This window comes from Mustela putorius, unplaced genomic scaffold, assembly GCF_011764305.1.
Source record: "Mustela putorius furo isolate JIRA1106 unplaced genomic scaffold, ASM1176430v1.1 tig00000095_pilon_pilon_pilon, whole genome shotgun sequence".
NCBI classification, from domain to species: Eukaryota; Metazoa; Chordata; class Mammalia; order Carnivora; family Mustelidae; genus Mustela; species Mustela putorius.
The window spans coordinates 27,765,997-27,779,200 of record NW_025421280.1 but is presented as its reverse complement, the minus strand read 5'-3'; the positions used below and the strand labels follow the sequence as shown (position 1 = coordinate 27,779,200).

Sequence of the window (13,204 nt, the reverse complement as noted above, 5' to 3'; positions counted from 1 at the left end):
GGTCATGAGATCGAGTCCCGTGTCTCAGCATGGAGCCTGCTTAAAGTTCTCTTTTCTCTGTCTCCCTGTGCCCCTTGCCTGCCCCCTTAAAAAATAAAAATAAATAAAAGATTTTATTATGGAAGATTTCCTGCCTATGGAAATGGAGAGAATAATGTTGTGAGCCCATGTGCCCATCCCCCAACATCCATGACCTTCACCGACTCTCCCTCCGCTCTCGGAGTCCCACGGGTACATCTTTTCACCTCTTAGTTTTCTAGACTCTGTCTCTGGGAGGCAAAGACTCCCCCTTTTTAACTTGCTACAAGATATTCTTCCTGAGTTGTCCTGTTCATTTTTATTGTAGTGAAGTGTGTATAAAATTTACCTTAGTGACATCGAGCACATTCACAGTTAGTAACCACCACCTCCATCTGGTTCCAGAACATTTCCATCACCCTAAAAGGAAACCCCATTCCCATTAGCAGTCCTTTCCCCTCCCCGCAGCCCCTGGCAACTGCCAATCGGCTCTGTTCCCATGGGTTGTTTTTGAGGTATCACTTACATAAAATGAAATATACCCGTGCTAAGTGTACGTTTGGGGTTTTCGATCCAGGTAACTACCACCATCAAGATACAGAGCATCCCCATCTCCCCACAAGACTCCTCCTGCCCCTTTGCCACCAGTATCTCAGCCCCCCAGCGCTCACTGTGGCCCCCCCCCACCCCCACCGATCTGCGTCTCCCACCTGATCAGCTTCACCTGTGCAAAGCAGGTGCTCGCTGTGTGGGCATGAAGCAATCTGTGCCTCTGCACTGGTCACCAGGGAGGGGCGGGCTCCTGGGCTCCAGATTCAGGGTCTTGAAGGGAGTCATTTAGCCTCTCTTTGCTAAGCACCTACTATGTGCCAGGCTCCCGGTGGGAGGCAGGTGTCGCTTCCCCTGGTCACTGCAAACAGGGGCTTGGATGAGCAGAGCTCTGTGGTTAGAGGCCATCAGTCACCCTGAGAGTAACGGGGCAGGCACCCAGAGGGGACTGGTGGGTGGTATCCTCCCCAAGACCCTTTGTTTTTGGTCCTTACAGCTGTCCCCCTGCCTGTCCTGCCTCTCTTCACAGAGGTCTTGGCCTGGGACCTTGCCCCTCCTCTCACCAAAGATCTGGCCAGCCATAAAGAGGTGGCTGCTTTTTTTGGGCTGCGGGATTCAGGTCTGGCATGAGAGCTCCAGATGCCTCTCTCTCTCTCCCTCCAATGGTGTCCTGTGGGATTATTTGTGGCAGGCTCTCTGTGCTCCAGGAGAGTGGGGCCTTGGTCTGTCTCCACGGCTGTCTCTCCAGGGCCTAGAACAAAAATAGACACAAGTGCCTGTCATCCAGAGCAGGGAGAGATGGATAGCCCAGCAGCAAGATGGTAGATCAGGAAACTGCACAGGGCATTTGACAGTGTAAGTGCCGTGTTGAAAAATAAACAAAGCAGGGATCAGAGGGGGTTGGTGATGGTACCGTAACAGATGGCTGTCCGGGAATGGCCACCTGAAGAGGGTGGCATTTAAGCTAAGATCTGATGGAAATGGGGTAGGAGCAATGTAGATGTTGGTGGAAGAGTGGTCTAGGCAGGGGGCATGACCTTTGCAAAGGCCCTGAGGTAGGAGTGTGCCGGGTATGCTCAAGGAACAACAAGGAGGCCCCATGGCTGGAGGAGTGAGCAAGGGGGAGCTGGCAGGGGAAGCAGGATGGAAAGGGAGGTGGAGCAGGAGAAAGTTGGAGGGGGAGAAAGGTTATGTCCGGGTCACCACTGGGTCTTGCCCACTGGGGGCCTGGCACACAGGAGATGCTCATCATTTGGGAGATGAATGGAAAAATCTGACTCTGTGCTGGCTGCTACCTCCAGGGATGGAGGGCACACTGAGGTCCAGGTTTGGGCACATGAGTACAGTCGGGCTGTTTATTGGGCATCTAGTAGGTGCCAGGCTCCTCAGCCAAACCAGATGTGACTTCCCCTTGGGTACTCACGATCTAGGAGTGGGGGGGAGCACCCATTATCGAATGGCTTTGCACAGAGGCTTTGATGGAGAATAGGGGATAGGGGGAGCTTCCAAGGTGGGCAGGAGAGAGTTTTCTGAGCCCAGCCAGTGCCTGCCCCAGTTTGGCCCCATTTGGGGGACTCTATGCTTGATGGGGGAGCAGTGGGCAGAGTGCAGGGGCTGAGCCCTAGAAGTCTTCCTGGAGGAGGTGATAAGGACACCAGGTTGGGGTGGATGCAGCATGAGGAATCCAGGCTAAAGGTGGTGGTGGGGTCCATGGGAGGCTCTGGACGTTCCAGGAGAGAAAAAGAAGGAAGGACTGGACCCTGGCTCCCTCTGAGTCACTGAACTAGCTGGGGTGGAGAAGGACAGAGTCACTAATTTTCATGGCATGGCCTGGCATGGCCAGCTTTGACCATCTGTGTACTTCTGGGTTGGCTGGCAAATTGCCCTTTCTATGCCCTTAGTACCCCCAAGAGACCCAGTGACCAAAAGGTCCTTATTAAACCTTTGCCTTCCTTGGGGGTGCAGGACTTTTCCCTCTGCTTTCTCCAGATGGAGATGCTGAGGCTTGGAGAGGTCTCCTGGAGGCCAGGCAGGGCACCCAGTGACCCCATCCCCTCCATCGCCCCTCCTCCCAGTGGCCTCTTCGTGCTGATCCGTGTCCGTCTGGAGCTGCGGAGGCACCAGCGCGCCCGCCACACCATCCCGCGGATCTTCCAGGGGGTGGCGCGGCGGCAGCCGGATCGCCTGGCACTGGTGGACGCAGGCAGTGATGTGTGCTGGACCTTCGCGCAGCTGGATGCCTACTCCAATGCTGTGGCCAACCTCTTCTGCCAGCTGGGCTTTGCATCAGGTGACGTGGTGGCCATCTTCTTGGAGGGCCGGCCGGAGTTCGTGGGGCTCTGGCTGGGCCTGGCCAAGGTGGGCGTGGAAGCCGCTCTGCTCAACGTTAACCTACGGCGCGAGCCCCTGGCCTTCTGCCTGGGCACCTCGGGGGCCAAGGCCCTCATCTTCGGAGGGGAGCTGGCGGCAGGTGAGGTTGGGTGCACTTATCACCTTGGGTCGGGACTCCCGGGTTTCTAGGACCGGGAGATGGTGTGGTGCATCCCAGGCCTTGGGAGGGGCCCTGGCCGTCCTTGACAGTGACATCTGTTTTGGGCTGCAGCGGTGGCCGAGGTGAGCGGACAGCTGGGGAAGAGCCTGGTCAAGTTCTGCTCTGGAGAACTGGGGCCTGAGGGCATCTTGCCAGACACCCAGCTCCTGGACCCATTGCTGAAGGCGGCCTCCACAGCCCCCCTGGCACAGCCCCCTGACAAGGGCATGGATGGTGAGGCCAGGGTGGGACACCCTTCTTCAGCCAGTGCCTACCTACCCTGTCCCCTCGTCCCGCCCGCCCGGTCTTCGGTCTCCAACACACGCATCTCCTGCAGATCGACTCTTCTATATCTACACCTCGGGGACCACAGGGCTGCCCAAGGCTGCCATTGTAGTGCACAGCAGGTAAGGGGCCCATGGGCCTTATCCCAGCTTTGGAGAGTGACTCCAGGTTGCCTCTATGGCTGACCCCTTCCCTCAATCTTGTTGGGATCTTGGGAACATTTCTGTCTCAACCCAGTAAAACCCACAGCCCATCTCGGGACAGTGGTGCTCTGTGTCCCTCCTTGGTCTCTTGCTCCTGCTCCTGCCCCTAATGGCTCTGCTCCCCTCAGTGGCTGCAGGAGGGTTTAAAATCCTAAACCAGACCCTCCTGTGCCAGACTTCCCTGTACCTGCCTTGGCCCTCAGAGTAAAATCCATGGTCGCCTTGTGCAACGCCTGCCAGTTCTCTCTGCTGTCCTCTTCCTTCTCTCCACCTCTCACTCCTAGCCTTTCACCTCCTTACACTTCCTCAGATCCACTAGTGTCCTTCTGGCCTCAGGGCCTTTGCACATGCTGTGCCCTCCACCTGGCGGCTCTTCCCTGGCCCTCCCCGGCCCCCACCATGGCTCCTTCTCACCAGGTCTCAGCTCATGTGCCACCTCCCCTCACAGGATCCCCCAGCCTCTCTGGCTGTGTCACCTTCAGCCCCTCTCCGTTTCTCTGCTCTCCTATTTCTCATGGCCCCTAGCACCATTGACAGTTATTGGCGGCATGTTCCTCTCTAGGACCCCTGTGAGCTGGGCTGGCTCTGCCTGGGTCCCTGCGGTGTTCTGTCCCCGTCCCCCCCCCCCCCCCCCGCCCCTCTCTGCAAGTTCCCTCCACTCCCCTGCCCGGGAGGATGTAAGTCGCAGCCCCCGCACTCCCCGCCCCTGCAGGTACTATCGCATCGCAGCCTTCGGCCACCACGCCTACAGCATGCAGGTGGCAGACGTGCTCTATGACTGCCTGCCCCTGTACCACACGGCAGGTACCGCGGGTGGGTGGGGGCGGGGTGGGGGGCAGGGACTGGGGACTCCTCACCGAGCCCGCCCTCTGCAGGGAACATCATGGGCGTGGGGCAGTGTCTCATCTACGGGCTGACTGTGGTCCTCCGCAAGAAGTTCTCCGCCAGCCGCTTCTGGGATGACTGCGTCAAGTACAACTGCACGGTCAGGCCCCGCCCCTCCCGCGTGGCCCCACCTACCACCTGCCAGGCCGCCTCCACAGTGCAGCCACAACCCCACCCGCCTTCCGAGCACCAGCCCCACCCCACCCCACCAGGGCTGCTCTGGAGAGGGACAGGAGGATGGCCCGCCCCAGGCTAAACCAACACCCCCCCCCCCCCCCCCCCCCCCCCCCCCCGTAAGCTCAGTGGATCCGCATGACTGCGTGAGAGTGGGCAGAGGCACCACCAAGACCATTTTGCAGGCCGGGAAACTGAGGCCTATACTACAGACGGGGTGGGGCCCAGGCCGCAGACTTCTCTAAGGAGTCCGCTCTGTGCCCCAGGAGTCTTCCCTGCTGGTGGCCCCAGGAAATCAAGAAATGAGACCAGTGCGTCCAGACCCTGCTCTGGGCTGGTTAGGGCCACAAGGTGTGGGGCTTCCAGGCGGGGTGAGCATAAGATAGAGGTGGAGGACATCCAGGGTCCTGGAGAGGGGGAGGATAAGGGGGACTAGGCCCCGCCCAAACCTCTTTTTTCCCCTCCACGGTGAGAGGAAACTAGCCTGAGGATCTCAATGCCCTGATGGGGGTTTATATACAGGTTCTAGCACCTTCCTCCAGGAAGAAGGGTTGAGGAGAGGAGAGAAGGGGGTGTGGCCAGGGACCGCCAAGTTTTGGCAGGTGCCCGCCTTGCCTTGGACAGGTGGGGACCAGAGAGGTCAGGCTGGCTGCCCAGGTCACACAGCTAGGCAGGGTGGGGGCTCTGGGCTGGCATCCTGGGGACCCCTGGGGGCAGAGGCTGGGATCGGCTCCACTTTTGAGGATTTTCCGTTTTGCTCATGGGGAACTCTCTAGGAACATCGTTAAACCAAGTCTTGAAATGCGGAAGTCTATTTTAGTAACTTGATGATCAAGAGTCGTGAATATAGATAGTCTACACTCTGAAAGTTCCGATTATGGTTTCGCTGTGGGGAAAGACTTACATCAGTCCCTGATTTCGCTAACCGAAAGAACTCCAAAGAGGATTTTCTCTTTTACAAGAAAAAAAAAAAACAACACACATTCTAGTACTGATGTATATCTTTCATAAAAGTGAAGTGTAATCCGTACTTTTAGGTATCAGGGTATTATGTTTGATGCTGTTCCAGCTTATGAAAGCTTTCCTAGGAATGCTCTGTTTTCAGGTTGTGGGCAAAGGCTGTGTACATGAATATGGACAGAAGAAGGTACAGGTGATTCCCAAGCACCTGTCACTGGCCCAGGGGGCCTTCAGACACCCCATCCCACCCCCTCGAACCCCACCCACCTCCCTCCTGCATCCTTGTGAAGCAGCCCCCAGAGAGAAGTGTGTGTCCTTCACAGAAATGCTTCGGGAAAACCTCCGAAAGATGAGAATGACTTTGTTTTGGGGGCAAAATTCGTATAAAAGAAACCATTTTTATTTTTTAATTTTTAAAAAAGATTTGTTATTTATTTATTTGACAGAGATCACAAGCAGGCAGAGAGGTAGGCAGAGAGAGAGCGGGGGGGATTAAGCAGGCTCCCCGCTGAGCAGAGAGCCCGATGTGGGGCTCGATCCCAGGACTCTGGGATCATGACCAGAGCGGACGGCAGAGGTTTTAACCCACTGAGCCACCCAGGTGCCCTAAGAAACTATTTTTAAAGCGAACAGTTCAGTGGTGTTTGCTATATTCACTATGGTGTGTAGCCATCACCTCTGTCTAGTTCCAGAACATTTCTATCACGCCGGAGGGAAAACCCGTTAGCGGTCATTCCCCATCCCTGTCCCGTCACCAGCAGCACCCCCCACCCCAAACTGGGTAACCACTAATTTGCTTTCTGTCTTCATGGATTGGCCTGTTCTGGACATCTCTTGTAAGTGGGACTTACATAATGTGTGGCCTTTTGTGTCTGGTAAGGACTATTGTTAAAACAAGAAAATTGAAAGCAGGGTCTTGAAGGGATATATTTTTTTAATTTTTTATTTTTTATTAACATATAATGTATTTTTAGCCCTGGGGTACAGGTCTGTGAATCGCCAGGTTTACACACTTTACAGCACTCACCATAGCACATACCCTCCCCAATGCCCATAACCACACCCCCCTCCCCCAACCTCCTCCCCCCAGCAATCCTCAGTTTATTTTGTGAGACTAAGAGTCTCTTATGGTTTGTCTCCCCTCACCGATCCCAACTTGTTTCATTTTTTCCTTCCCTATCCCCCAAACCCCCCCACATTGCCTCTCAGATTTCGAAGGGATATTTGTATATCCCTGTTCCCAGCAGCATGATTTACGACAGCTAAAGTATAGAAGCCACCTAGGGGCTACCAACCTGTGAATAGATAAACAAGAAGTGGTGTATTCATATGACTGAATATTGTTCAGCCTTCAAGAGGGAGAAATTCTGGCACATTCCACAACATAGATAAACTTCAAGGACGTTGTGCTGAGGAAAATAAGCTAGTCACCCAGAGACAAATGCTGTATGATCCCTCTTATATGAGGGACTTAGAGCAGTCACGGTCATAGAGACAGGAGGAAGCCTGGTGGGCACCTGGGGCTGGGGTGGAGTGGGGAGTCAGTGGTTCGTGGGGACAGAATCTCAGTTCTCCAAGATAAAAGGAGTCCTGACGGATGATAGTGGCTGCACGGCAGGTTGAGTGTTCTTAATGCTACCGAACTGTGCTCACAATGGTAAATTTTATGTTATGTATATGTGGACACAACAACAAAAGGGAAAAAAAAACAACAAATACCCCATAAGCTCAGCCCCATCATCACAGCCAAAATGTGACAGTGAGCTCTCAGTGTCATCAGAAATCTGGGCAGTGGCTCCACCCCCTGTGTCTCACTGGGTCAAAATGTGACTTTCCCCCCTGTTTCTGTAATTTGGAAAAAATCTGGTTTTAGAGGAGACCCACACATTATGACCTGCCGATGTGTCTCATGAGGATCCCTTCATCTGTAGGAGCCCTTTGTCTCTTTTTTCTTTTTCTGCCTTGTATTTACTGAAGGGCTATGCGTCCTGTAGTATTTTCCCAGTCTGGACGTTGCTGGGGTGTCTCTTAACATGTTCCTCTATCCCCGGTGTTTCCTGTCCGTTGGGAGTTGGGTACAATGCAGTGTTTCTCAGCCATGATGCTAAGGATATTTGGGGCTGGATCATTCGGTGGGGGCACCCAGTGTACTATAGGATATTCAGCAGCATTCTTGACCCAAAATCACTAGACCCCGCCCCTCTGCCCCCCCCCCCCCCCCCCCCCAGGTTGTGAGCATTAAGAATGTACCCAGATGTTGCGAAGGGTTCTGAGAGGACAGAGTTGCTGGTGGTTGAGAACCTCTGGTCTAGATAATTGATCAGCTTCAAGTTCAACTTTTTTTCCTAGAAGGCCCGTAGTGTCTGGTGGTCCCTCTCTTTGTCCTTGACGTGCCATACTCCCACTGGGCACTGGTCACTGTCTCCACATCCTTGATAGTCTATTCTGTTTCTAAGAAGGGGAATTTCTGTGTCAAGAGAAGTACCAGGAAACCCTAGGAGCCCTTTAAGGAATAGAGGACAAAATCCTCAAAGGTCAAGTTTAACAAGAATGTTGCTAAAACAAGCGCATGCATTTGGGTTCAGAAATCCCATCCTCTGGCTGTTGGATGGGGGAAACGGTGGCTGCAGCCAAATCACAGAACATCTATCCTCACGGGAGACAGCAGGCTGTCATTTAGAACCCCACTTTCTTGGCTACATAGGAACACACAGGCAGGAGACAGGGCTGGACCCCTTCTCATCCTGGGGGACTGAATATGTGGTGTCTTTATTCTTCCATACCCACTGGGGTGTGTGCACTTAAAGTATAAGATCACCCTGACACAGGAGTCATGGCGGGGTCCCAGGTCAATGATCTCCTCCCAGAATCTTTTTTTTTTTTCCTATTCATCCAATCTGTTTTTTAAAATTTAAATTCAATTAATTAACATATACTGTCTTATTAGCTTCAGAGGTAGAATTCAGTGATTCACCAGTCTCCTGTAATACCCAGGGCTCATTCCTTCATGTGCTCTCCTTAACGCCCATCACCTGGTTCTCCCATCCTCCTACCCCCCTTTTTATTTTATTTTTTTCCACCCCCCTTTTAAAAAAATTTTTTATTTATGAGATAGAGTGCACAGCGGGGGGGTGGGGAGGGACAGAGGGAGAGGGAGAAGCAGACTCCCCCGCTGAGCAGGGAGCCCAATGCAGGGCTTGATCCCGAGATCCGGGGATCATGACCTGAGCTGAAGGCAGATGCTTAACTGACTGAGCCCCCCAGAGGGCCCCCCAGCTCCCAGTTTCTATCCAGCTATCACCCTGTAGGCGGGAGGTCTTAGCATAGGCCCACTGATGTATGGCTCTCTGAACTGACCCGAGTTGTCTTCCCTTGAGCATTGGGTCTGTCTGAGGGTCCAGACCAGAGGTAAAGATTAAATGTTTGCTCTCAGTGCAGGGACACAGCCTCGGGCCCGAGGGGGTTATTACCACCTTAGCTGCCTCAATCATGGCTGGCAGCCCTCCCCTGGCCTGAAGAGAACAGCTGAGAGCTGCTCAGGGCAGGACTTTGTATCATTTGACAGGAGTCAAAAGCCTAGCCTAAACCCTGGCTTCCTAAAGAAGGGGATTTATTAGCTCATGGACCTGAAGATTCCACATGGGGACAGCTTCAGGCACAGCCTGATCCAGGAGTGCCTCAATCCCTCTCCATTTCTTGTCTTTCTCCTTCCTTAGTGGCAGCTTCCTTCCCAGCCCTGCTTCTCTGGGGCTGGGAAGGTTCCCAGCAGCTCCAGGAGATAAAGAGCCTTTCTCTTCCTTTTGGTTTATCATAAATCCTGGGACTGATTCTTATGGGTCTAATTCTGGTTAGGCTTGAACCACTTAGTAGCTGAGGTTGTACTGGGCTGATTGGCCAGACCCTGTCTGACGCTCTGCCCTGGAGATGGGGTGGGCTGGGCCACAGGCAAAAGCAGGGACCTGAGCCTGGGGGCCCAGGGAGGGAACGTAGCACCATTGGGTCCCAATCTTGCCCCATCTCTGCTTGCCTCCTGGTTAGATCTTGGGCACGCTCTTTCCCTCTGTGGATCTCAGGGCTTCATGTCCAACATGGGGTGTTGGGAGAATTAAATGAACTCTGCTTGGCGGGAGAGAGTACTCAGCACATTTGTTTTCTCATCAGAGATTTAGCAAGCAGTGTTCAGGGACAGTCTGTCTGCAGCGGTTACCTTTCTCCCAAAACGGGAGAGCCAGATGCATCCCAGGGAAGAATGCCCCAGGGAAGAAAGCATGTGCAAAGGCCCTGAGGAGGAGCTGTGGGGGTAGCGGGTGTTGGTTGGAAATGAAAGGAGAGGAGGCAGTGAGGATGGTGGGGCCAGAGGGAATTGGCCTCTGCCAGAAATTTGGACTTTGTCCTGTGTGTGAGTGGAAGGTGTGAGTGCTTAGAAGCTGTGACATTCAGCTTGGCGGTTAATCCCCAGCTCGAAACTGCTTCATTCAGACTCCGGAGTCAGGCTGCCCAGCTTCAAATCAAGCTCTGCTGTTTATCAGCTTTGGTCCAGGTACTTACTGTTGGTGACCCTCAGTAAAAATTGGGGATATTGGTGGTAATCATTCAAAGTCAACCCAGAGATGAGGACTGGAAGGTGCCTAAGGTATCTGGGAGATGCACCCCTCCCCACTGGGAGTGGAGCCCGCGGAGCTAGGGCTGTTGGCTGAGGGCCGGCTGGTGGGGTGTCAGCGGTGCGCCCCGCAGTCCTGCGCTGCCTGTGACACAAGCGGGGGTCCCTGGAGACAGCGTGGGGAGCAGAAGGGCGGGGAGGGGCATGAGAATCGCTGAGTGCATCCTCCTGCCCCCCACCCCCATCCAGCAAGGGGCAGGCGCATATGGCCCGGGTTGGGGGTGGGGGTGGGTGTTACATCGCCCTGAAGACGATTTGGTTTTAGCACCCAGGCTGGAGTGGTGACTCTCCTCAGGCCCACCCCTTGCTTTCCCACGCCCCCCCCCCCCAGGTGGTCCAGTACATCGGGGAGATCTGCCGCTACCTGCTGAAGCAGCCGGTGCGGGAGGCGGAGGGGCGGCACCGCGTGCGCCTGGCGGTGGGCAATGGGCTGCGGCCCAACATCTGGGAGGAGTTCACCGAGCGCTTCGGTGTGCGCCAGATTGGGGAGTTCTACGGAGCCACCGAATGCAACTGCAGTATAGCCAACATGGATGGCAAGGTGGATGGGGTGGAGATGGGGTGGAGGGTGGGGGGGGTGGGCGTGGGCAGGTTATCACGTTCGGGGATCACTGCCACCTTGGCCTCCCCAGTCCCCCCCCCCCCCCCCCCCCCCCCCCCCCGTTCTCGTAGGACAGGCTTACCCCTGGGAGGGCTCTGCCAGGCTGACAGGGTTGGGGGAAGGGGGAGCTCCTAGGCTTGGCAGGACCACACACAGCCCTGGGTCGGTGCCCCCAGAGTTCAAGTCCTCTGTCAGGCGGTATCCCTTGGGCCAAGGCCTCAGCCTTCATGAGCCTCAGGTCCCACCTGTGGGGGTATCGGGTGAGCAGGGACCTGGGGGTCCTGGCCCGGGGTTGGCGTGCCCATCTCCTCCTACCGGGGAAGTCACTCAGACTCCTTGGGCTTTGGTTTCATCATCTGTAAGTGGGGATGATAGCTCCCTGGGTTTGTTGGATCCCCAGCAGACCGTGAGTTCAGCACAGCACCCCCAGGGAGCAGGCTCTCTGCAGATGGTTTGAGGGTTCGCAATCACTGTCTCCATTCTGCCTGAGCCGGACCCTCCTCTTACGCAGCCCTACTAAGCCACGCATAGATCAGGAGAATCATGATAAAGCAAGCGTCTGGGGGCAGGGATTCCTTTTTTGTCTGTCTCTGTGTTGGGGCCCCAGTACCTGAGAGCCAGCCTCCCCTCCCCCCTGCCCCAGCCCCATGCATATCTGTTGAATAGACAGCCAGGGAAGATACCCTGGCCATGCTCATGGAACTTGCTGCTGTAACAAACATGCCCAACAGTGTAGAGACAGGCATTTCTATTCATTGGATTGAGTCAGGTGGGCAGTGGGCTTCAGGGTCCTTCTAGACATTTCCTTCCTGCCAGCACAGAGGGTTTTATGGACCTGGAAGTGGTGACCAGTCAGCGGGTTTCCTCACATGGTTGCAAAGACAGCTGGGAAGGGGGAGAAGAGGGACCCTGAGTCCCAGGAAGGAGGCACTGCCCTTAAGACCCTCTTTTTCAGATCACCCAAGGTCACAGAGTTCAGGCAACGCAGGGGTGTTCATTCCAGGCCCTGGGGCAGGAGAGGCAAGGTGTCCGTGGGGAGGACGCTGTGTCCCCTCCATCCCCTGGGGCTTCTCACCAACTCAGCTCGCTCTGTCCCAGGTTGGCTCCTGTGGCTTTAACAGCCGTATCTTACCCCATGTGTACCCCATCCGGCTGGTGAAGGTCAATGAGGACACCATGGAACTACTGCGGGATGCCCAGGGCCTCTGTATCCCATGTCAGGCCGGTGAGCCAGGCCCTGTCCAGTCCCCTGGGGAACTGGGGCCCCGACCCCCTGCCCACCCAGCACAGTCTGAGAGTGGCCTCCTTCCCAGGGGAGCCCGGCCTCCTTGTGGGCCAGATCAACCAGCAGGACCCACTGCGTCGCTTCGATGGCTACATCAGCGAGAGTGCCACCAGCAAGAAGATTGCCCACAGTGTCTTCCGCAAGGGCGACAGTGCCTACCTCTCAGGTGCGAAGACCCCGGGGGTGGGGTGCTGGCTATGGAGATGGTGGGCCACCATCTCACCTCTCCTTGTCCCCTCTGCAAGGTGACGTGCTGGTGATGGATGAGCTGGGCTACATGTACTTCCGGGACCGCGGCGGGGACACCTTCCGCTGGCGTGGAGAGAATGTTTCCACTACAGAGGTGGAGAGTGTGCTGAGCCGCCTGCTGGGCCAGACAGACGTGGCTGTGTATGGGGTGGCTGTGCCAGGCAAGCTGGGGTTGGTCCTAGGGTGTGGCAGCCCCAGAGGAGCCAAACCTGATTGAGCTTGAAAGCACAGGTGCCCTGGGGCAGTGCTCAACCTGGGGAACTGCACACGGCAGCCGGGATAGGGGCCCTGGATCTGGAGTCACCCCTCATGGATGATAATCAGCCTTGGTTTCCTTATCCGGAAAATGGGATCAGGAAAGCTACTGTCTCACTGTTACAGAGAGTGCTGCAGGAGCTCAGTAACACAGTGACTGTTCCAGCAAATGTTATCTCAGATGGCAGGGACTGGACGTCAGAGGCCAGGGGCCTCCAAGGGTGCATCCAGTCCTGCGATGGGACAAAAGGTGGGGTGTTCTTAGCAAAACCTCTGTCTCCAGGAGTGGAGGGAAAAGCAGGCATGGCAGCCATCGCGGACCCCCACGGCCAGCTGAGCCCCAATGCACTGTACCAAGAGCTGCAGAAGGTTCTGGCGCCATATGCCCGGCCCATCTTCCTACGCCTCCTGCCCCAGGTGGACACCACAGGTGCGGCCTCCTGTGTCTCTGTCTGTCTGTCCATCTGTCTGTTGATTCAGCAACCATTTGCTTATTTGTCCCAGTTTAGGCCCCCCCGCCAGATTGCAATGGTCCATTGCAATGGTCCAT

General features: G+C 55.5%; 1 protein-coding gene across 5 annotated transcripts in view; it reads left to right on the top strand.

Moving 5' to 3' along the window:
- SLC27A1 (solute carrier family 27 member 1) overlaps positions 1-13,204 on the top strand; it is a 34,827-nt gene that overhangs the window by 19,141 nt on the left and 2,482 nt on the right. For 4 of the 5 annotated variants that reach the window (XM_045081895.1, XM_045081890.1, XM_045081901.1 and 1 more), the window contains exons 3-13: positions 2,643-3,037; positions 3,170-3,331; positions 3,435-3,504; positions 4,298-4,389; positions 4,461-4,570; positions 10,064-10,144; positions 10,596-10,805; positions 11,964-12,090; positions 12,179-12,316; positions 12,396-12,560; positions 12,938-13,084. In XM_045081895.1, the coding sequence (XP_044937830.1) occupies positions 2,643-3,037; positions 3,170-3,331; positions 3,435-3,504; positions 4,298-4,389; positions 4,461-4,570; positions 10,064-10,144; positions 10,596-10,805; positions 11,964-12,090; positions 12,179-12,316; positions 12,396-12,560; positions 12,938-13,084 (1,697 nt within the window). The remainder of the gene's footprint in view (positions 1-2,642; positions 3,038-3,169; positions 3,332-3,434; positions 3,505-4,297; positions 4,390-4,460; positions 4,571-10,063; positions 10,145-10,595; positions 10,806-11,963; positions 12,091-12,178; positions 12,317-12,395; positions 12,561-12,937; positions 13,085-13,204) is intronic. The other variant, XM_045081903.1, reaches the window with a different exon arrangement.